Source organism: Balaenoptera musculus, chromosome 3, assembly GCF_009873245.2.
Source record: "Balaenoptera musculus isolate JJ_BM4_2016_0621 chromosome 3, mBalMus1.pri.v3, whole genome shotgun sequence".
Lineage (NCBI taxonomy): Eukaryota > Metazoa > Chordata > Mammalia > Artiodactyla > Balaenopteridae > Balaenoptera > Balaenoptera musculus.
This window is the reverse complement of record NC_045787.1, coordinates 106,494,647-106,519,524: the sequence shown is the minus strand read 5'-3', so window position 1 is coordinate 106,519,524 and position 24,878 is coordinate 106,494,647. Positions and strand designations below refer to the sequence as shown.

The 24,878-nt window shown below is 36.7% G+C and overlaps 1 protein-coding gene across 1 annotated transcript in view; it reads right to left on the bottom strand.

Moving 5' to 3' along the window:
* Positions 1-24,878, bottom strand: part of ADAMTS19 (ADAM metallopeptidase with thrombospondin type 1 motif 19) — a 288,773-nt gene that overhangs the window by 32,425 nt on the left and 231,470 nt on the right. The window contains exons 17-20 of the mRNA XM_036845509.1: positions 19,628-19,785; positions 15,746-15,899; positions 5,050-5,185; positions 683-887 (exon numbers count right to left, since the gene is read on the bottom strand). Coding sequence (XP_036701404.1) covers positions 683-887; positions 5,050-5,185; positions 15,746-15,899; positions 19,628-19,785 — 653 coding nt within the window. The remainder of the gene's footprint in view (positions 1-682; positions 888-5,049; positions 5,186-15,745; positions 15,900-19,627; positions 19,786-24,878) is intronic.

Here is a 24,878-nt window from a genome sequence, read left to right as displayed (position 1 = left end):
AAGTAAGAACAGAATCCCTGCTCACAGGAAATGACTGTTAAATGTTAATGTCCTTTCTTCTCCTTTCTCTTCTAATGCTCAGGAATATGAGTCAAATGTGTATTTTCTTTTTTTTTTTTCAACATCTTTATTGGAGTATAATTGCTTTACAATGGTGTGCTAGTTTCTGCTGTATAACAAAGTGAATCAGCTATACATATACATATATCCCCATATCTCCTCCCTCTTGCGTCTCCCTCCCACCCTCCCTATCCCACCCCTCTGGGTGGTCACAAAGCACCGAGCTGATCTCCCTGTGCTATGCGGCTGCTTCCCACTAGCTATCTATTTTACATTTGGTAGTGTATATAAGTCCATGCCACTCTCTCCAAATGTGTATTTTCATATGTGTCCACTAAAGAGTATACTCATGGTAAAGAAATAAAAAAGCTGGATTCTACAATGTATATAATATATGCCCTTGATTACATTACAATAGTCACAGAACAAAGAATAAATCTGTTTTTTTCCTACTTTCAAAATTATTTATAATGAATGTATTCCTTTTATTACCAGAAAAACCAATAAATGGTGCTAAAACTGCCATGCAGAGAGACTCTGAACATGATCAAACATGACCTTATATAGGCTAAGAGTAAGAAAATCAGAGGGAAACGGAGAAGCATCGGGGTGGGTACCGCACCTCGGACCACACGCCCGCCTCCCACACGGTCATGCAGTCCTGGCCCTCGCAGCGCTGGGTGGAGGCCGGCTTGGGCCCGGCGCAGTCCCTCTCCCGGGCTCTCATCAGGGTTCCATTGCTCAGCTGCTGGGTACAGGCCACTTGTCTGCTCTGCATCCCTTTTCCACAAGTTCGTGAACATGGGGTCCATTCTGTCATCATCCATCTAAAAGTAAAGCAAGAGTCACTGAGACAAGTTAAAAGATATCTACTTACTACACATTTTGACATGGTTAGAATTAGCAGAATGTTTACACAATAGATTTATACCTTTTTTTTTTTTTTTTTTTTTACTAATATTTCAGTTTTCCCTAAGACACCCAGGCTTTCTATTGCTTCTCCACACTTCTCATCTCAGGGCCTTGCTCTTATTAGAATCTCAAAGGCTGTGTTAGACTCCGTCCCTGTCATGCTGCACGCTTTGCCTGCTGCTGCCCGTCACGTCATATTGCCATACTGAGGTACCTAACAAGTATAAAATTGCTAATATACATGAGTTGGTCCTATTCTTTGCATTTTGAATCTTCACAGTAACTCCACATATTAGGTACTACAACTATCGTGGCCTTTTACAGAAAGGGAGACCAAGGCAAGGAGAGGCGTAGTAACTTACCAAAGGCCACAGGTTGTGGAGTCAGAAATTGAAATCGGGCTGCAGACTACCTCACAAAGGGACATGTGCAGGTATTTGCAAGTAAAAGAAGCCTGCCACGGAGAACTCCCTGCTTATCTGGAGGAAGTAATCACTAATGTATTATGCCCATCACCTGCAACCAGACTGCTGTTAACACGATAACATTTGCACTGCATTACTGCCTCTAATGAAGTTCCTGTCTGCTCATCTATCAAGTATGATGCAGACCTACCATTTTGCTTTGGAGTCCCCTAGTGGATTTTTCCTAAAGTGAATATTTATCTTCCAAATTTATTTCAGTTTCTGCTTCATCTTTCTGCACAAGGATACCTAGGCTATAAGCACAATTTAAACCCATCTATATGCCTTTCCCCTCAACTAGGGAACCAACCATGGAACTATGGAAGACACCACTGAAAAGAGAAGTATTTGCAATTTCATGAAATCCTAATTTTTTAAATAAAATAAATTTTAGAAATCCTTAGTATAATGATAAAAGGTTACTTTTTTCATTCCTTGGAAAGCTGCTGAAAAATAAGAACAAAAATATGAAACATATTGTAGTGAGAGAAAACATCTTATATTTTAGAATTCATCTAATTGGGAATTATCTCATTTCCTCATCTTCAAGACTCCTTCTTACAAAGCTATTTACTAGTGCATTAATATATTTTATATTTGGTACATAGGGTTACATCAGGCCATTTGGTGACTTTTTCAAAAAATGTGAATGGTAATTAGAATGTTTTTTACCATGGTGGGGAAAAAAGAAGAAGCAAGAGGAACAAAAGCTGTGCTATGCCAGTAAATCTTGGAAAGATTTCCTGTGATGACCCCTCAGGATTGCCCATGTCCATTTCTTTTTTTTTTTAATTTTTATTTATTTATTTATTTTTAATTTATGGCTATGTTGGGTCTTCGTTTCTGTGCGAGGGCTTCCACCAGTTGCGGCAAGGGGGGGCCACTCCTCACCGCTGTGCACGGGCCTCTCACTATCGCGGCCTCTCCTGTTGCGGAGCACAGGCTCCAGACACGCAGGCTCAGTAATTGTGGCTCACGGGCCCAGCCGCTCCGCGGCATGTGGGATCCTCCCAGACCAGGGCTCGAACCCGTGTTCCCTGCACTAGCAGGCAGACTCTCAACCACTGCGCCACCAGGGAAGCCCTCCATTTCTTACTTTCCAGTATTTTGGTGAACCTCACTGATATTGCTTCTTGGTGGTTCAAAATACACTGCCTCCTTTTCCAAGGGAAAGAAGATAATAATAGCTAACAAAAAGACATCCAGTCTCCAGCTGCAAAAATTTCTCACTCAGAAATGTATCAACCTTTTAAAACTATTCATTTTACCAAGTCATTACCAAGGCATTTTCCCCCAAGATAGCTGAGGTCAGTGAATGAACAATAAATGGTGTGTCCTGTACATTCTGATTCTTCACAGACCAGGTTAGGAAGTGACAAATATGCTCTAGTCCTCAAATCCAGGTCATTCAAGATTCCTCATATATCAGAAAAAGCTCCTGCTCTTTTATCCAAATGGGAAAGCTATATGGTATATAAAAGAAATGGTGTTTTGAAACATTTTAATAAATTGTTTAACATAAGATAAATTAGCATTTTAATGTCTATTAAAAGAGATTAAAAAAAGAGAAAGATAATTCTTAGGAATAGTAATAACAACAACAAAAAAATCCAGGTTCTTTAGCTGACAGGGCAAAAGCTAAAAACTCAGCATCTGTTATCTGCCTAGCAATTAATGGAAAAGACCCAAGGACCTGACCGTAGGCAACAATATTTCCCTAGGTCACCCTTTCTGTTGATTACTACCCTGCCTTATAAAAACACGTAATTAAAGCAGCCGCATAGCACAGGGAGATCAGCTCGGTGCTTTGTGATCACCTAGAGGGGTGGGATAGGGAGGGTGGGAGGGAGGGAGACACAAGAGGGAAGAGATATGGGGACATATGTATATGTGTAACTGATTCACTTTGTTATAAAAGCAGAAACTAACACATCATTGTAAAGCAATTATACTCCAATAAAGATGTTAAACAAAACAAAACAAAAACACGTAATTACAGAGTTCAGATGAAAAGCATATAGTCCGGCTCGTGCAAAGGGCATTATTGAACATTACTGAAAGTATTGAAAGTAATGTACGTTTTTCTTTTGCATATTCTTTTACATACCATTTTTTTATTCTCTGGAAGCATATTTTTCCCTTTGAGGGAGAGGGAAGAATTGTTAGAGCACGAATGCAAAGAAAGGAAAAAGTCGATAATCAGCTTTTGATACCTTAAATACACTGAGTCTATAGAAAAGCAAGTCTTGAAATTTCAGCTTTGTAGAGGAAGACAAGATTTTCCAAATTCTTTTAAGCTCTCGTTAACATAGCATGAGCCAGATCTGGAGGGCTTAACAATTGAGTTTTACAATAAGCCAGAAATAGAAGGAACTTGGGATGCAGTGCTACATCTGAAGGGGAAGGTGGGGGAAGAGGGAAACCAGAACTGAGCTTTAGAGATTACTGAAGACAGAAAAGCCTAAATATAGTTAATCGGCAACTCTGTTTCTCCCTCTCCTTTCACTTCCCCATACACTGTGGTGGAAGGTCACGAGGAAGATTATATTAGTTAGAGAGCGCTCCAAAGCTACAAAGTCTCTGCATATCCAAGTTGCAGTATATACACATTCGCTGTGACTCCACTGCAGAAACTATTGGGAGAGGAGATCAATTGTTTGACTCCCTAAGAACTCACAAATACACCCTAACTCACGGAGCTTCAACAAATCTCTGAGTGTCAGGATAGAATAAAATTCTGTGTCTCCATATTCTAGAGGAATCAATCCAGCCTCAGACTCTTTTGGTCATTCTGTCCCACAAAGTTTTGAGGACTTTTGACACTGGGGCTGAGTTCCACTCAAGCCCAACATTAATTTTTATATGAAAGCAACAGAGATTTTTCGGGAGCCCTGTGCCGTGAACCGTTCTGCACAGCTTGCTGCAAGCCCACCCCAAAATCATACTAAGGTCCATTCACCCATCTCTGCTGGTTACTGAGGCATAGCCTTTCTTTTACACCACTTTAAGGTGCTCAGCACTGATGTTCTATCCCCTACTCATGAGTTTCTTGCCTGCTTTGTTGCTTATTACTCACTGGGGAAGCACAATGGGAACGAAGCAACAACTTTAGAATAACTAGGACCCAGGTCGGGAATCTGGTGATCAGAGATCAGGAACCAAACAGTTTGCCTTGGGGACTCTGGGGCGAGGAGTGAGCATCTAACCTTGGGAACCAGAAGGACCAAATGCCCCCACGCTTTGTAGGGGACTGGGTCCTGGCCAGTCCCACTTTAGTTTATATCGTCCATTGGCAAGTGCTTAAAACACCATTTTGGAGAATTTAGGAATGAGTAGCTGAATTCAACCAAATAACCAGATTTTTGAAGAGGTGACCAACAGGTTACCACATACTTTTAAATACTCCTCTGCCATCCAGTTAGGAGATGTCTTCACACTGTGGACAGCAGCTAAAGTTGAGGTCAATCCTAACTTTGCTTTCTACACTCATTCCATCAGGTTGATTATCTTTCTTTCTTAGACCTTGCTTATTTAAAGCCTTACATTTTGGTACTATCCACTGCATGTTTTTAAGAAAATGGGATTTTGTTAATGAGTGGTGGGACAGGGTTACCTTGTTTGGCACGGTTGCTCATTGCACTTGCGAATCTGTGGCTCTGGCTTGGTTAAGTATTTGCATTTCTTATTGTCCACAATGCTGATATTTTTGTTCATGATTTTCGTGCAAGACACTGTTGTCTTCCTTTCTCCTGAAAAGAGCAAATAAACATAAAAAAATGTTATTTTAGGCCTCTATGCAATGGACTTATTGCATAGTCTTATATACATGTTTATTTAAGGTATTCCTAGACTTGTAATTTTCATATTTTAAACAAATTTTAGGTTAGATCAATGAGGATGGTATTATTTATAATTTACATAACAAAATGTATCTCTAGGCTTAAGGAAGATGAATGGTAATTTTTTTTCTTGTTAGCAATTAAATGGCAAGTTTTATAATACAAAGGGATTATGGTGCATAAGTTGATAAGATGTTATTTAAAGATTTTTATAAAGGCCTGTGCCATATTTTAGCAGTCAGTGGTAGAAAGCAGTATTTGTATAAAACCTTTGTGCTGTCAAGAAAGCACATAAACATGCATATAAACGTGTGCACATTTTATCATCTGGCTGTACACCATCGGGGGGTAAGTTCTGGGAAGGAAGCTTATCTTGAATATAACTCAGACCTTTATTCTTGTCACTTCTGGTAAAGACCCCAAGAATTCAAGAAATCCTCATTCCCTAATGATTATCCTGTTCTCTAAGAAAAGCCATGGGAGTTTTCCCATTTTCCACCAGCTTTCAGAAAACTGGCTTTTCCCCTTTCTCTGGTAAGATAAAGTCTGATTATAAAAGGTAAAAATGACTATTTGTATGTTGTATTCATTTTGCTTAGGGCCCTATAAGCACACTTGCTTGACAACACTTTTATTATTTCATCTTACACTGAAAAAGCCTACTACATATGTGCTGATTCTGTTTCTCTAAAAAAGTTTAAATATCTACATAGGATTTAATAATTTAATTTAACTTGTTTGACATTATAAAATAATTAAATCAGCCAATAATTTTAAAGCCAGACAGGTCATGAAGGATTAAGAAAAAAAAAATCACAAGTCTTTTGGGTCACTATTGAAGGGCCCATTAGTTGGGATCCTATGACTATCATGCAATGATAATTAGGAAGCTCAGAGCATTCATACTGGTCATGCCAAACAGGACAGCCCGGGCTTGTGGCAGAGAGGTCACTCTGTTCTTTAATTAACACAGAAGAGGCTGGCATCAAGAAAGGATGTAGAGAGAGAGAGAGAGCTACTCTGAATAACTTTTGAGTATCTTTTACTTTGACTTGAGGGGGACTGGGAGAGACAGGGGTAACCAAGTGGAAGGCAAAAGAATAGAAACAGGTTCAGGGTCTTTCCTTGATTACCCTCTCAACAGCACTGAGCATAGTCCCATGACAACTTGTAGTATAAAAACATGACTATATCTACATACGTATGTGGATTAACTAGTAATTATATCTGTGGTCACTGCATGTCACGTTATTGAAAACATTTAGATCTTTACTTCCATCTTCTAGCATAGGCAGCACAAGGTTGGCTAAATTATTTTCTATCAGGAGAATCCCAGAGTTCTGGAGCAATGCAATTTTTTTCTATGGGAGCTCAAGACAGACCAGAGTGCCAAGCAGGTAAAAGGTCTTTTCCTTCGAGAGGGAAAAGGCATGCCTTCAACCAGGACTCTGTGGCACTCAGGGAAGGGTGCACCAGTGGGCCAACAATGGGGAGGGCCTTGAGATGGACATCCAACCATAGATGAGTAAAAGGTGCCTCCCAGGTGCTCCTTTCTCCACCGAGAAGTTGCCTTGGAACAAGGGTGCATGACTTGGCAACTGGAGCATGGGCTGGATTGCGGTCCCTGGGGCAAGGACTTTATGTGGAGTGCCAGCTGCCTAACTGATGCAACAGCCATGTCTCAGAGGTCCACTAGCCTGACCTGTGCAGCTCATGCAGTCAGGCAAGCTTATGCTAATGTGTAGAGGAAAGGCAACCTTACAAGCCCCAGGCAAATGTTTAGGGGCTGTCCAGGTAGGTCAAGAAGGGTGGGGTGAGGCATTAGACTTAATCATAATAGTGTTCAATACCCACCAACTTCAAATAATTTTCAAATAAGCTGCTAGAGAAGCAGAAATGACTTATGATGTTGATTTTTCTTCACAGAAAAAAACTGGCTTTACTAGGTAGGAGTTACCTAAATGTGAAAATTTGGGAAGTTTTTGGTCAACGTCCACCTAGTTTCCTATGCCTCAGGTGCTCCTATATGACCTTTATGAAATAGGTGTAACACAAATTTTGTATAATGCTAGCATATGTAAGTATGATTTCTACATGACAATGATGCCTACCTAAAAGTAGGATTAAAATAAATGTTGCTTTTATGAAATATAAATGTTAGTTTTAAAATCTAATTTAAAACCTCATAGTTATCAGACACTCTTTTATAGAATAGATGTAGTTGTCTAAACTAATTTAAATTTAATGCTTTTTGCCAACTACAGCACAAAAAGATGACAGACAATATCCAGAAAGCCTTTGCTGAACTTCAGTGTAGCCACGGAATGAGTAACTCAGAGCTAATTACACTGCATTTTTTCCTTTACTCAGAAAATATCTAACCTTAGTTATGTTGGCCCAGAGGTAACATATTGAGCTTTTGAAAAAAATCTTTTAAGTATTGATATATCAAAAGAGATACAGGTACTGGCACCGTTACAGGGAGGACCTTACTGGTGCTCTAAAAAAGTATGAAGGCATGTGAGCATGAACTGGAACATTTCCACCGACACTGTAGCAAAGACCCTCACATCATAAGTTTTTTGGCAGCTAGAAGAGGGATTAGCCCTACTTTTTAAAAATTTCATTGAACAAAGACAAAAGAATCAAGAAAAGAAATCTAATGCTCAGCTACAGGCACATTATGCCTATGAAAATACAACTAGGATCTTAAAGCCATACAGAAATGTTATTGTTTGATTTATTTCTTTTATATATTTTTATGTCCCAGCCAACACAGGAAATTTCCATTATAGCATCTAATAACAGTATTTACAACGCATCCAGTACTGTGGAACCGAGGGATGAACAGAAAGTGATGAAGTAACTGGCCTTCTGCCTAAACCTTGAGTAGCTGCAAGCTGTTGACAGTGTATTATTTGCTTTATGGCAATTAATTTCATCTCTGAGTCATTCCCACTAAATCAGTATTGGGGAAATCTGTTTTGAACATAATTACAAATAAAATACACTAACCATTATATATTCATCTTATTACCAAATTTGGGCAAAATCTGAAAAGGAGGGGTAATTTTTATTTACTGATTCTTTCTTTGTTCTCTGAAGACACTGAACAGAGTACATATTATGTTGTGTTCCTTCTTTTCCAATCTCAGTGATAAATTGATTTTTTTTTCTATGCTCTGTATTTAACTCATGAAATGGAAATTTGTAATAAAACTAGAGTCTACTCAGGTAGATCATATTTCTAAAACCTGCATCATACATGTAGAAACAATCTGGGGAGTGGGTTCAGTGTTTTAATATGCATAACTGAAATTCTCTGTATGTTATGGGACATTTCAAACTTTTAAAAATATTTTACTTTTTAATTTTGAAATAATTGTATACTCACATCTACTTGTGAGAAATAATAAAGAGAATCTGAATACCCTTTTCCAGTTCCCCACAGTGGTAATGACTTGCAAAACTATAGTACAGTATCACAACCAGCACACTGACGTAGATATTGTCAAGATGTACAGTATTTCCATCACCACAAGAATCCCTCCAGTTACCCTTTTAGAGCCACACACACTTCCCCTACCATCCACCACTCAATAAGTCCTGGCAGCTACTAACCTGTTCTCCATTCCTATAATATTTTCAAGAATGCTTTGAAAACTGTTATATACAGTGTATATACAGTGTATAACTTTTGGGGACTGACTTTTTTACTCTGCATGATCCCCTTGGAGGTACATCTTCATTGTTGTATCAATCATTTGATTCTTTTTACTGCCAACTAGTAACTCCTGCTGTGGATGGACCACAATTTGTACAATTCATCCAAACGTTTTACTAAAACTGGGAAAGTCTACAAGAAAGAGACTATATATATTCATCTGTCTTTACATTTTTCTTTAAAAATTTTTACTTAATTATTTTCTATTGAACTAACAATGACTAGCAAGCAATTGAACCAAAAGTAAAAATACTTTAATGAGGAAGAAGGTCTTTTTTCTGAGCACTTCTTAGAGTTGCATAAAATGGTGGTTATTTTTTAAGCGTACATTTTTTAACCTGAACAACTTCAAAAATCATGTTATGTCCTTTAATTTTTAGCCATTCTTTTTACATTTCTATAAAACATTTTTTCCCTCAAGGTTTGGGCTTAATATTAAAATGACAATTTCATTTTTTATTTTAATAAAAAATTGTATTTTGTATTGTTCATAACACTCAATAAACAATCCAATGTGATCTTGTCATTTCCATACACACAAATATTTTAATGGAATCCCCTAACCTTCAAGTTAAATTTAACTTGAGTGCTAGCATAACACTTAAGTACCTTCATGAATTACCTTCTTTCTACTTTTTTGGTCAAATAATTTCCCACAGCTTGATCCTCGTATTTTTCACCCTAGTAAAAAACATTCTCACTAACCCCAGGGCCTTTGCACCTATGCATATCCCTGGAAGGCTTTTTACAACTCCCCATATCACTCTGTATGCTGTTTTCTTATTATCTAACCCCTACTAGGTGGATAGTAAATTTTCTAAAAACAGAAAGTACTCATCTTTGGATCATCCAGCAAAAGTGCGAGTACAGTCAGTATTGGTAAAGGAATCAACAAATGAAATATAAACATGTAATTCAAGCCCAAAGTACTTTCTGCACTAAGAGGTTCATCTCAACACTGTGTTTCCAAAGATGGTAAAAAATCATGTGCAAACTAAATGAATAATTATGGGGAATAATTATATATGGCAAATCTAATACATGGATTATTATTTAGGTGTTAAAATTCAAGTTTATAAAGAGTTTACATTAATATAAACATTCCTATTAATTTAAGTAAAGAAAGCATCAATAGGATACAAAATGGCACTAAATATTACTAAAACAAAATAATGCAGAGAAGAGCAAAAATATATTTTGGTGTGTTTTCTTTGGCTAATAACATTTACTTTGGTACATGCAAAGTGCCTGTGAAAGGGAAAAACAGGAAGAAAACCAGCACCCTTAATAAGATACAGGTATTGGTATACTGAAATACTTCCTCAATTTGGACCCCAAAACTTGGATGCCTCCTGAGAACCTGGTCATGGACAAGGAAAGCCATGTCTAGAAGATATCACAATACAAGGCTTACAGCATGAGAGTCATAAGCTAGCAGGATTTGGACTAATGTGAAGAATGTGGAATGCTGACTTATTTTTTTCCCCTTCAAATTGTATCTATTCAGATTTCTTAAAAGCATGTTTAACTCTTCATTTATTTCAAAACACGTTATTAAATTTGGGGGCCTTCATTCAAGGTTTTATTTCATTAATTCATCTACTAGATAAAAGTCCTAGAGTAATGCAGTTACTGTATATAGTATGTGGAATGCTGACTCCACAAAAAACCCTCAGATATTATGGAATGATAGATCCCTGATGCCTCTGAAGACCAAGATGATTTCAAACAGTCTTTTATGTAAAAAAAATCCTTTATCCACTGACCCCTACTTCTGAGGTGCCAAAATAAATGTAAAACATCCTTTCAAAGATTTTTAGATATTTTAGAACACCAATGCAAAGTAAACATTTATTTCACAAATATGTTTTAAGATGTTTGAAAAAAAAGGACTAATATCAATGGCCAATGCTAAAGTACAAAATGATATATCCATTCAAATTTTTCTGGAACTATGATTTGAATTTGACAAGATCGTGATGAAAAGTGTACAGGTTAAACTGCTGGAAAAATTTACTTGAGATCACCAGCATTACTAGATATTTTAAAGTAATATTTCTTCTAAAAGAAGAAGTTTTTATATCTTAGGCTTTTCTTATCTTGTAACAACTGGTATTAATAAATTAATAGAAATGCATAATAAGTTAACTCTTATTTGGGTAATTTTAAAACTTAGTTCGAGATACTGATGTAAAAGATCATGATAAAAATTTAGCTACTGGACATTAGGTATTTTTTTAAAATTTCTTTTTCCCACTTATTTACGGAATGTGATGCCTTAAAATTGTATTCAAAAAAATACCATGTCAAACACTGAAATTTTATACTGCCCTTGATACTTTATTTGCTCTTTCTTGCTTAATATTTCTGTGAAGTAGAATAGTTCTATTATTCCTCTTTGCTGCTGAAGATAAATTTTGCATGAGTCTGTTTCCAATGTTCTGTGCTTTGAACTTACTCTCATCTAATTCATGAATATGCTGAAAGATTACAAAGCTCTTTCTGGCTATAAAATCGACGAAACGGAGTCAGAAATAATGCAATTCTTGAAACCTTGTCCATCCACTTTATTTATGAACTGCAAAGGAAAATAATATCCAAATGCCCAGAAATATTTTGGCATTGAAATGAATATACGTCCTATTAACATAGTCAGAGATAATTGAAAACTGTTGACTAAACATAATGGAACAGATTTGAGAGAGAAGGTTTATTCAAGTGCAAATCATATAGAGGTTGCTTATAATTAGGACTATTTTATAAAATAAGTCATTTGAAATAAAAGTAAGGACATATCTAAATTCTTATTTAACATATTAAATAAAACATCTCTTTGAATCCAAAGAAACCCTATGTAGGGTTCCCTTTTCTCCACAGCCTCTCCAGCATTTATTGTTTGTAGATGGGAGTGTAAACGGATACAGCCCCTATAGAAAACAGTATGGAGGTTCCTTAAAAAACTAAAAATAGAACTACCATATGACCCAGCAATCCCTCTACTGGGCATATACCCAGGGAAAACCATAATTCAAAAAGACACATGCACCCCAATGTTCATTGCAGCTCTATTCACAATAGCCAGGACATGGAAGCAACTTAAATGTCCATCAACAGAGGAATGGATAAAGAAGATGTGGTACATATATGCAGTGGAATATTAGCCATAAAAAGAAACAAAATTGGGTCATTTGTAGAGACGTGGATGGACCTAGAGACTGTCATACAGAGTGAAGTAAGTCAGAAAAACAAATATCGTATATTAACGCATATGTGTGGAATCCAGAAAAATGGTATAGATGATCTTATTTGCAAAGTATAAATAGAGACACAGACGTAGAGAACGTATGGATACAGAGGGGGAAGGGGGTGGTGCGAGGAACTGGGAGATTGGGATTGACACATATACACTACTGATACTATGTATAAAATAGATAACTAATGAGAACATACTGTATAGCACAGGGAACCCTACTTAATGTACGGTGGGGACCTAAATGGGAAGGAAATCCCCAAGAGAGGGGATATAGGTATATGTACAGCTGACTCATTTTGCTGTACAGTAGAAACCAACAACATTGTAAAGCAACTATACTCCAATAAAAATTAATTAAAAAAAACAACAAAGAAAACCTATATAATCTCTAAGGGACATGCTATACATACTTTGTGGAAAGAAATGACACTAAACCCCTGAACTGCTCTTGAAGGAAGTATATGACATGGAGGAAAGAAGACTTGAACTCTGGAGTCCTGGATTCTAATCTTGGCTCCTCCCACACTGGGCCTATGACTTTGGAAATCTCAATCTCTAATGCACTTCTATTTTCTCATGTTAATAATTATGAAGTTATGCTTAAGAATATCTAAAAGCCCTTCTGACCTTGAAACTAAAATAATTTACATTGAACCTCTATTTCTTAAGGCCTGACAATTGACAAAACATATTCTAGGTTGCAATTAATGTGATTTTGGAAAAAATTTTTAACCCTAAAAATTCACTTGTTCAAACTGAAGACTGACAAGTTCTGTGTGTTTATTTCCGAAGCTTTTACTAGACCACAATTATGGCAGAATGAAAAAAAAATGAGGATAATAAAATTCACTGGGCAAACATTTTCCTGTCTAGAGTCTCAGATGTAAACAGATTTTAATGACTGCCTTTCAGTGCAATAACAGGAACCAGCAACCTTTTCATTGCTCCACTTCCTGATAACCCATCATGGAATGGCGGCTGAGTTATATTAAAGAAGAAAGTTCTAACTCTGTGGATCGTCACTTTAAATGTGTTTGTTTCTATTTGTGTTTTTGTTTTTTATGGATAGGGGATGTGAAGCAGAACCCCTTAAGTGAAATGGGCCCTGACATCAGTAAGAAATGGGAGAAGCAGAGGAATAGGAATTTGGGTGTACACGGGGTCATCAGCAGGAGAGGACCGAGGACACAGGATCCCAAGTCACATGGTGATAATGGGACCCTAGGGAAACATGGCCAGTGAAAATTTCATTGTGCCAAGGATGATTGCTACAAGCTTTTAAATTGTGAGTGACTAGAAATCCTTTTGTTATAATTACCCTGTACCCCTGGGAGCAAAGTATACTCTTTATAATCTCTCCCTTCCCCTGCCCACCACGTTGCCTTTGCTCTGGTGACCCCAGAGCTCCAAGTGCTCCAGCAAAAGCTGCTCCTTCCCAGCCTCCACACCTCTGGATGTTCCCGGCACCCTTTTTCTCTCTCCTGAGGACACCGTTTCTTGCTTCCTTTACAGCCGCCAGTGGGGTGGCCATTTTCTTGCTTACACCCCATACCTTTGCATCTACAGGTAGCACAGGTGCCCATGCACCGCGTTGTCACCACCAGACCATCCTCCCTTCCTTCTTCCTAAACCTACAGCTTTGGAGCAGACTATGCGGTGCAGTCCCCTTCTTGCTGTAACCGAACACCAACCCCTGATTCAATCTCTCTTTTTACTCTAATATTTTACCACCTGGATTATTGTTCTATTTTCTAATACTGCTCCTAACACATTTTTTGGTAATTATTATAGCCATTTGAATGTTCTTCCAACACTGAGGCCTCTCAGTTCCGGGCACACTTCTCTTCCCAAAGATCTGTACTTTCCCTTCACTGAAGCCACTAACTCTCCTGGTCTTGTTATTACTAATAACTATATCCCCTCCATACTCTTAGCTCTATTTTCTGTCACCATCTCCTGTATTTCCAGCCCTCTCCCTTAAGTACCCTGAGTCTAAAAGTTCTTTAACTCCACCAGGCCCTAAAATCCATTAGTGCTACCACCTTTTCACTGTCTTTCAAAGTCCTTTGTATTTTTACTTTCCTCCTTATACAACTAAATTCCATGGCCAATCATTTTCAACTCCTTACATACAACCTCAGGTCAAATGGATTCTCCTTTTGTTTTATTATACTCACATGGCAATTCCAAAACTTGTACCACAAGTGCATCTGTATGCTGTACATAGCTGGAGGGTAAGTATCATTATGTGTGTCAAGCTAAATTCATGACTGTCAACTTCAAGTGGACCATCAATGCTACTATAAAGTCAAAATACATGTACCATTTCACTCATTCTCTCATTCTCTTAAGTGACCACTTCACATCTCCTCTCTTTTCAAAATTCCCATATCTCCTTTCTCACCTTTAATCTCAGCAAAATGGCCTTTACTGATAAAATAGATGCAACCAAAAGAGTACCACCACAAGTTTCCAACATCTGCTTCTGTTCAAAATACTGTATTTTCTCCTGTTACTAGTGATGGGCTCTCCATATTTCTATCCAAAGCCAACTATTCCATTCCATCCATCCTGCCAACTTAAGGATATCACTCCAGAAATTTTTTGCTCTCTCCTTTGTACCACTAGTTTTCTGTTCTATTCTAGAAAACCCACATTGGGAAATCATCATGTATAATTTCCCCTATTAAAAATAACAACAAACTCTTTGATTCATATTCCCTTCCAGCTAATGCCACATTTCTCTGCTTTCTTGTTTCAGCAAAATTTCCTGTTACCTTGAGTCCTTCCTTCAATTCATCACATGCTATTTTCTCTTGAATTCACTCCACTTAGTCTTTTGAGCCAAATCATTAAAAGTAATTTTGACAGAGTCATCATTGACCTCTATGTTTCAAATATAAAAATATAATATCTTTTGAAATAAAATAAATATATTTGAATGTAATAGTCAATTTCAATGCACATTATTAGTGACTTATTAGCAGCTTTTGATACAGTCGATCATTCTCTCTTTCTTGTAATAAATACTTTCTCACTTGCCTTACAGAAAAGCATTCTCATTTGCATGTTTTTTCTCCAATGTTGTTGGCTACTTATTTTAATATGCTTTGTTGGTTTCTTCCCATCTCTCTGAACTCTAAATGGTATAATGTCCCAAGTAAATATAAAAGTGTAAGTATATGACATACCAACCTGTATGGTGTCTAGGGCAGGCCCCATAAGTGTTAATATTTATGCAAAGCAATGCAATGAGTGATCATATTGAGTGACATATGTAACAACTGTACATAGCCTTTCTTCAATTCATGCCAGATTTTGCTGCAAAATAGTTCAGGCATTTAGGCACTAAACGTGTCGCAAAAAACTTTCAGTTTCCAATCCTTTATGGAGTTTGAAATTTTAGATAAGGGGTTATGGACCTGTCTTAATTATTAATGGTTAATCAGAAAAGAAGCTGTTTTGGAATGATAAATACTGAAAAATACTTCACCTCCTCCACATGTGGCATCGCAATCTTCCCAGCCTGTGTGTGTCCACATGAAAAGGGGTTCAGGTGCTTTGGAGCTCTGATTCTCTGGTAGAGGGTCTGATGGGATAGTGTATTCATAATGAAGACCATAATTCTGGTCTTGAAACAGCAGCACCTATAATATATAAAAGTGATGAAGGCAGATGGATCAAAGTAGAGTATTTTCAATGTAAAGCATAAAACTAAGGATACGAATACCTTAAAATGCTTTTTGCATGGTGTGCATGCTCCTTTAATACACAGTAGACTTGAGATATTATGCTTAAATGTTGAAATTGTCCTACTTCTGAAAACACTGGAGTTACACACTTACCTTTGATCTAAAGACAGCATGAAAAAATAGCCCACTTGAATAAGGTCAGAGATACCACATCACTTTCTCCCAAGCTGATGGACTAGACAGTCTCTCAAAGCATGGTACATGTATGAGATGACTTTAGTAGGGGGGACAGGGACATGTGTCCTACATAACATCAAGATATAACCCATGATCTAATATCAAATGAAGCCGTTCCACTCATATAAAAAAGAAAGATGAATAATAAGTCCCTGTAACAACAGAGGAAGAGAAGATTTTGGGAATCATTTCACTCCATAAGGGTAGAGAACTTCTAAGCCAATTAGAGGACAAGAATTTTATTCCATGTATGCTTACAGTTAAACTTTAACTTTGGCAAGGTTACTAATTTTCCATTTATAATAAAGATCATTTCCTTTGAAAAGAAATTTATGTTAAAAAGAACTTCTAAATGCAAATTAACTTAATAATGGTACAGTTATGTACACATAGGTAAACAGTGTAAGAAACCATAAAGGATGTATGAGAATGACTGAACTTTGGGCTACACTGGACTAAACCATAAGCAGGGACCATGTCTGCTTTGTTCTCCCATGGTACCCAGTATCAGGCTAAGAACTGCATCATCATGGGCAAGTATACATATTTTAAATGAAAGAAAAATACCTGAAATATATTCATTTTAAATAAAAGAATGAATGAGAATATATGTTTCTTTATAAATACATTTGCACCAAATATGTCAAACAAGCCCATGGAATATATCACTTCTATGGATCTGAGGATTTATGGAAGCAGTCTATATGACACACTGTGATGTATAAAAACATATATATCTAAATTTTAAATTATGTTAAAGTATTAGAAAACTTTGATATTTAATCTGTATCAAGGCGGTTGTAATGACAGGTTACAGAGTTAACACGTAATAGGAAAAAATTTAAATGGGCCCAGGGTTAATTTTCTTTACTTCTTTTTCTTAAGATTCTGCCTCAATATATTATCAGAAATACTAAGATACATTTTAATATGTGGATTGGGGAACTAGTATGATGACATTATCAATCAACTATATCAACAATAAAAATAATACTTTAAAAATTCATATATACTAACATACTGGGTACTACTTCTAAGTATATCACAGTGCTTATTTTGGCTTTAAATATCTCATTTCATGTTGCCAGTGACTTTTCAGCTAAATGAGTTAAAAAAGAGAGAGATGGACTCACCTTGTTTATGGAAATAACCAGACTATTACATGATTTTTAAATTGATGAAATGAACATATAAATAAATCATTTGCCAACTTATTTAATTAAATGAAATTCATGTCTTTTTTTCTTAAAAAACTACCTTTTCATCGACAGAACTTTAGATTGTCCTTGAATACCTAATGCCATTTAAAATAAAGACATTGGCTACAAAATCATTAGCTCTTTCTTAAACCATTTGAACTTGGCAGTATTCTTTGCAAGAAGGAAAGTGTGACCGCGTTACAGTTGAGGGGCACATACTGGAGCATGGCAGCAGAAGGTATTGCCTTTCAAAATTCAGTACCAGCTTTCAATCTGTAATAGTCATTAAAGAAAAATATCTTAGAAGTGCAGTTTCCCTTGGATTACTGAATAAATCCAGGTCACATAGATGCCTTCTTTTAGACATAGTTCACTGACTTTAATTATGTTTCATGCTTCCAGGAAAAACCTTGGTAATTACCAGTCAGATTAAGGATTCTGCAGCAAGGAAACTCCCTCTGCCCAACACTGAGGTCTCACATATACTGTTTTAAGATTCTGAATTAGAGGCTCACTAAAAGAGCCTCAGTCTTCTTCCATTAAAAAGAACGTAGCTTACATTCATGTAAGGGAGGCAACCTGATGGCGTTTTCTGCAACCCAATCATTAAACAAATGTTTGTTGTTGATAATGTTGTTATTCTAAGTGACCCAGTCATGGAAAGAGCCAGATATTGGTCATACAATGTTTGTTTCGTCATTTTTTCCCCCTCTCTCCAGATGGCAGAGGGCACAGAGTGGAGTTTCCAATTCAAATTAAATAAAAGGACCCAGAGGAACTGTGGGGAAATGAACAAAATAATTACTTAAAGTATATGCATACTCATGATCCAAGGCTGTCGGGTGTAAAGAACTTAGATTTAAGCTCTGCATCAGGAGAGGCAGCATAGAAGATGGATTAACACCTGGTTTATTCAAAGCTAAATAACTTACTGGGAGGCACTGAGCACAGTGTTTAACCTTTTACATACTTAGTGTCTTCTAATCTGTAAAATGGAGTAATAATAATACATACTACACAGGGTTATTTTGAGGATTAAATGCTATAATGAACATAAAGCACTTTTGGATAGGGTCTGACTCTCAGTGCTTGATGGTGTATATTATTACTAGTATTAAGATTCGGAACAGAAGGCCCCCATGCAACTCACCCTGCTCCCTTTATGCATATTCCTGTTGGTAAAGTCTATTGACTGCAGTTCTCTAAAACGTTCTTACTTGAAATGTGGTCAGTGGACCAGCAGTAGTGGCATCACCTGGGAGGTGGTTAGAAATGCAGGTCTCAGGTTCCTCCCCAGAATATGCATTTTAACAAGAACCCCAGGTGATTTGCAGGCATGTTAAAGTAGGAAAAGCAAATGGGCCAGTATGACATTTGAACCTCTGGCTGCTATACTGGCAACACAGATGTCTCCAGTTGAGGAAGAATTCAACTTTAATTGTGTGGAGATATTAAATAATGTGGCACACCACACTCCAAATAAATAGTCAGTTGACTGTATTTTAGAGTTGTTTTTATGTGTGGACTCAAAGAGGTGTTGAAGTGTGTGAATCTCAGACTTTGCCACCAGAAGAAAAAACTCCTGAGCCATTAGCATTGACTGCAATGATCAAGGTCAAAAGAGGCATGTGAACCTGCCACGAGCGAGGGCGCAGAGCCCCAATGTCCTGATTCTTTCACTCCAAACTCAGACCAATCTTCTGCTACATGGTGAAGAAACTTATTATCCCAAACATTCAAATTATCATAATTCTTTACAGGAATCACTTAACCTAGTAAGAACACAATGGGGTAACTGGAAGCCTTGTTAGATATTTATCAAACGTTTTCCCCCGGGAACAATACCATTTTATCAAAGGTATTTTATACAGATTCAGGCAATGCCCATTTCACAGATGTATGAAATGCTACGGTTTGCCATATTATAGCACTCTCTTTACAGACATCCACTCTGGTTAGTAAACATATGTTTTTAGGGAAAGAGGAACCTTATTGCCTGCTAATTCACTTCTACTGTGAGTCTGTGAATTCCCTAAAATATCGTGTTCCTTTCGTAATAATTTCCATTTTTAGACATCTTGATTTCAAACACGTTAAAAAACCCTAAAAACCCACCTCACCTCTTAAATAATTTTAAATGTTTACTTGACAATTCAAATTTGGAAAAAAGATAAGAGAAGGCACGGTGGGAATGTCCTTTGTCATAGGAAGTTGCTTATGCAATGTTATCGATTCATTCCCTCATACCAGGAGGTGTAATGGTGATGTAGTAGGACCTTTGGCGGAGATCTTCTCCCAGAGACCTCGTCTTACATAATGGACAGTAGTTCCTGCTAAGTTGAATGCTCCAGAGTGTTCAATCTTCCAGTCACTATTAATAGACTGTTTTCCAGTGTCTCGGAGAGCTATAAAAAGGTTATAAAATATTACGAGATTAACAAGTCAGCATCATTAATCACTATCCACTTTGCATGGTTTTGTTAAAAGCATTTCATTCATTTCTAAACTAAATGGTCAACACTCCCTGATGTAAAACATGAGGAATCTCCTCTTTGGGAAAGTCTGCAATCACAGCAAATGCCACAGGAAGTTCTCCTTCTCTCCTGAAGCTGTCCACAAACCATACAGTCACATTTATCCTTGCCTCCTCCAACCTCCTTTGAACACTTGATGTCTATAACCTTATTTTGTGTCCCTTAATCATTTATTCTTTAACAACATATTATTATTTTAAAGGCTATGTGTGTCTGTGTTGTCTATGCAATGATCCTATGAACAATGTGAAGGCTGGTACTACATCTTATACATGCTCTGTATCTCCTATGCCACCCAGGAAAGAGTGTGACGACAGAAAGATCATGACATGGAATGTTAACTAACAGATCAGAATGACAGGGTTACGTTCAATACAAAACAATTCAAAGATAATGTGTTAGTTCTAAAAACAGAACTCAGAACCTTTAAACATCCCTAGTTTGTGATTTATTGTGTACAAGAATAGAGGATAAATGTTAATTCTCACCCACAAGCAGCCATCATTTGTATGAAACTTTATGGAGTAACTTTGTTTACCTATACTTTTTGTTCTCTTTTTCTTTTTTGACCTGATCTGTGCTACTATTTAAATGAGATTCATAACGTGGAAGTGACATGCCACGATTATCATTTAAAATTAAGGATTCCTTCCGTTTTTTCCAAATGATTTTATTTTTTATTTAAACTTTACACTCTCCCATATAATTGAATTTCTCTTTCAAAAACATTTACCTGTGGAAGCAACCTAAGTGTCCATCATTGGATGAATGGATAAAGAAGATGTGGCACATATATACAATGGAATATTACTCAGCCATAAAAAGAAACAAAATTGAGTTATTTGTAGTGAGGTGGTTGGAGTTAGAGTCTGTCATACAGAGTGAAGTAAGTCAGAAAGAGAAAAACAAATACAGTATGCTAACACATATATACGGAATCTAAGGAAAAAAAAAAAAAAAGGTCAGGAAGAACCTAGTGGCAAGATGGGAATAAAGACACAGACCTACTAGAGAATGGACTTGAGGATATGGGGAGGGGGAAGGGTAAGCTGTGACAAAGTGAGAGAGTGGCATGGACATATATACACTACCAAACGTAAAACAGATAGCTAGTGGGAAGCAACCGCATAGCACAGGGAGATCAGCTCGGTGCTTTGTGACCACCTAGAGGAGTGGGATAGGGAGGGTGGGAGGGAGGGAGATGCAAGAGAGAAGAGACATGGGAACATATGTATATGTATAACTGATTCACTTTGTTATAAAGCAGAAACTAACACACCATTGTAAAGCAATTATACTCCAATAAAGATGTTAAACTCTAAAAAAAAAAAAAAAATTTACATGAAGATTCATCGAAGGTTTTTATGTCATAATGCTATGAAAATGTTTTGATAATAAGCCAATAAATCTTCTAAAATATTATTTAAGCCAATCTCTATTTATTGAATGTTTGAGGATTTCCAACTTTGTAATATTGTAAATAATGCTCAGATAAATACACTGTACACTAAATATTTGTATACCTGAATACTTCCCTTGGATAGATTCCCAGATTTGGAATTACAGAGTCAAAGAAATCAAACATTTAAAGATTTGGAAAAACAATTTCAAATTGATTTTAAAAAGTTTGCAAGAATTTATGCTTTCATAACAGTGACTGAGAGTGTCCATTTCTGAACACCTCCTTGAAAGCACCTTTCTTCTTGTATAATATTTAATCATGCCTAAATCATTGCTTATCAAGCATCCGCTATAAATCAGGAAATACTCAAAGTTCTGGGACTTCCCGAATGAACAATAGAAATATGTTCTCTGGCTTCATAGAACTTATCATCTAACTAGCAAACCAGATATTAATCAAGTCATAAGTAACCAACTAATTATAATTACGCTGAAACTTGTGAGGGAGGAATCAGGAAAGGCTTGCCTGAAGGATGTCATTTATGGAGGATGCTAGCCAGGGGAAAAGAGAAACATAGAAAGAGCGTTCAAGACTGAGGGAACTACAGATGCAAAGGTCACCATTGCAGCTTGGTGAGAATCAGGCGGCAAATGTGCAGATGCCACATGTACTGAAGTGGATCATGAACTCATGAGGCTGGAGAGTAAGGAATAGCCAGATCTTATAGGCCTTGTTAAATTTTAGAGGCTTTTTCCTAAGAAAAGATATAAAACTATACAAGATTTTGAACAATATTGTACAGAAAATGGACTTGCATAGGACAAATTTGTATAGAGAAGACAGAATAGCAGCCCAGTGGAAAGTAATGGTGGCTTGGCTTAAGGTAGTAGAGAAAAGTGCAAAGAGGAATTTAGGAGTGAAATTGATAAAATATGATGATGACTTGGTTGTCCTGTGTGAAAGGAAGTGTCAGGAATGATGCCAGGTTTCTAGTATGAGAAACAGTGGGTTATAAAAGCAAACAGTGAGATCGGAAAGGCTAGCAAAAAAAATGATTGAGGAGAAATATCAGGATTTGAATTTTGAACAATCCAGATTTTTAGAAAAGTCTCTTTTTGCTATTGAGGTTAAAGATATTTTTCATTTGCTTGTTAGTTATTTGCCTTTTAAATTTAAATTAATTAAGCAAATTATAAATTATCTGTGAAGGTTTTTTGGTCCACTAAGAGATTTTTCTGGAGTTTATATTCTCATTATTATAAGCAACATGTTAATAAAAGTATTGAAATTTTACCTCTTAATTTCTACCAAGTAATATCTTTATCACATACTGCATATAAAGTATAATGTTTTAGATGAAATATTAAGCATAAATATTTTGAGATGTATAAAAAATGTATAAGTACTAATGTTTACCTTGAATTTTAAACTTGAAAGGGAAATACATTGCCAGAAACTCTCAACACTTTGCAAATAGCTCTTACCATCTACAAATGGATATACTTCCGATAATGTTAGATTGATTAAAAAAATAATGATTTTGCCTAAAAGGTAAAGTACTTCTTGCATTTCTCTAAGGTCTATTAAATATTCTGAGAGTCTTTTTGGCCTGGATTTGTACTGCGGCCAGTATAATTCCATTCTTTTTTCCTGTATCTCAACATATATTCATGGCACTATTATAAAGGAATATTTCCTGAAAATCTCTAAGAAAAATGCCTTAAAAACCTTTTGTGGTGACTACAGTATAATGTTGAGACTCAACTGGTATTCTGGAATTCAGCATTCCCCGCCCAAATGCCACATGCATGTATCTGAAAACCCACACAATTTATAAGCTTAAGAGCAACCTTATATGCAGACTCAATACTCTGGGTGTGTGGTGTTTCCTGGTTTTGGTTTTTAATTCATTAGCTTAAAAACGTTTTTAGAAAATCTGTTTCTGGCCATAGCTGAATAACTGGAACTGCACTATCTCTCCCCCTGTAAACAACTAGAAAACTAGACAGTATATGAAACAACTGTTCCCAGACACTGGACAATGGACAACAGAGAACTGTGATCCCTAAGAGGAGGAGACCAAATGCTCTCTAAAATTACTTGACTTTCTGCCCGAAGATATTTAGCAGGCCCCACCACAGAGAGGGGGAACTCAAGCAGAGCACAGATAACAAGGGCTTCAGCGAGATGAGGACACAGAGAATGGAGTTCAAGCTGGCTAAGGCAGCTGGAATCTGTTTTATTGAGTACTGGAGAAGAGGGAGCAACACAGCGACGGGCTTCAAAATATTTCATAAGTTGACATAGTGTGAGGGACATAACCTAGAGGATTTCACTTATTTATGCTTGCTGTGTAGAGACCTCTATCCTATTTAAGCTGCAACAGCCTCCTTATATACTCTCACTGTTTACACTTAACTATCAGCCCTATCATTTATCAATTCATCTTATTGTCTGTCTTTGAGCCCTTAAAGTCTTTCGTTTCCACTTTTATGTCTCTTTTGGAGGTAACCTTAAACCTTACTAGTTTATGTAATGACCTAATGGAAAGAAATGGGAATAACCAGGTACCTGGCAGGTAGGACACAATAGAGTTTTCATAGGACACAGGGAATATGGGCGACAGGGGGGTAGTGTCAAGTGCATGCTATTTCACAATTATCTTTTTGTTTTATATTACGGAAGTTAACTACCTTCTAATTCCTACAACACTATCCATTAACATCAAGCAGCATGGTATTACACCAAATATTGGCAACTTAAACTTCTACAACAGAATTTCTTAGAGCCACTCAAAAATAACTGTTTCATTTGTTTCATCCTTCATCTGTCAAAAATTTTTGTGGCAGAAACTATCATGGTAGTTTAAAGGAGAATGATCTCAGTTTACTTGCACTACTCTTTTAAAGTCTTGAGTTTCTATAAATCCTAGAGTTAACTGATTATTACTAAATTCTTAAGAAACAAAAGAAGTCTTTTTTCCTAAAAGTTCTGGTATTTTTCAAGGAAACGAAGTGAACCATTAACAAACAGAATGCATTTTTTCTATGATACGGTAATTAGGAAAACCAACCAAAATACGAATATGATAAAAGCAAAAGAAAAAAATCTGCAAAGGTGTTCCTTTGAGCCTGAAACTAAATATTGCACTGAGTTGCAAATAAGTGGGGTGAAATTCCGCAAGGCTGGGAAAAGAGTAACTACCTAGGACCTGTAAACTGCACAACTACTGGAGCTTGCGTAGGGTTGGAAGACATATGCATTCTATGCTATCAGAGTGAAGATATCTTACTGAACATACAGACTCTTCAGAGGAGAACCTAGAAAGGCTGCATATTAGAAATAAAGCTGGTCTAGTCCTAGAATAAAGGCTCCCTGAAAAGGGAGCGTAGGCACAAAAATTATTTGAAGACATAGTGTTCAAAATTTTTCCAAATCTGATATAAACCATAAACCTACAGATCTGAGAAGTACATTGGAACCCAAACAGGATAAGCATAAAGAAAGCCATACCAAAGCACAATACAATCAAACTGCTAGCACACAATGATAGGGAGAACAA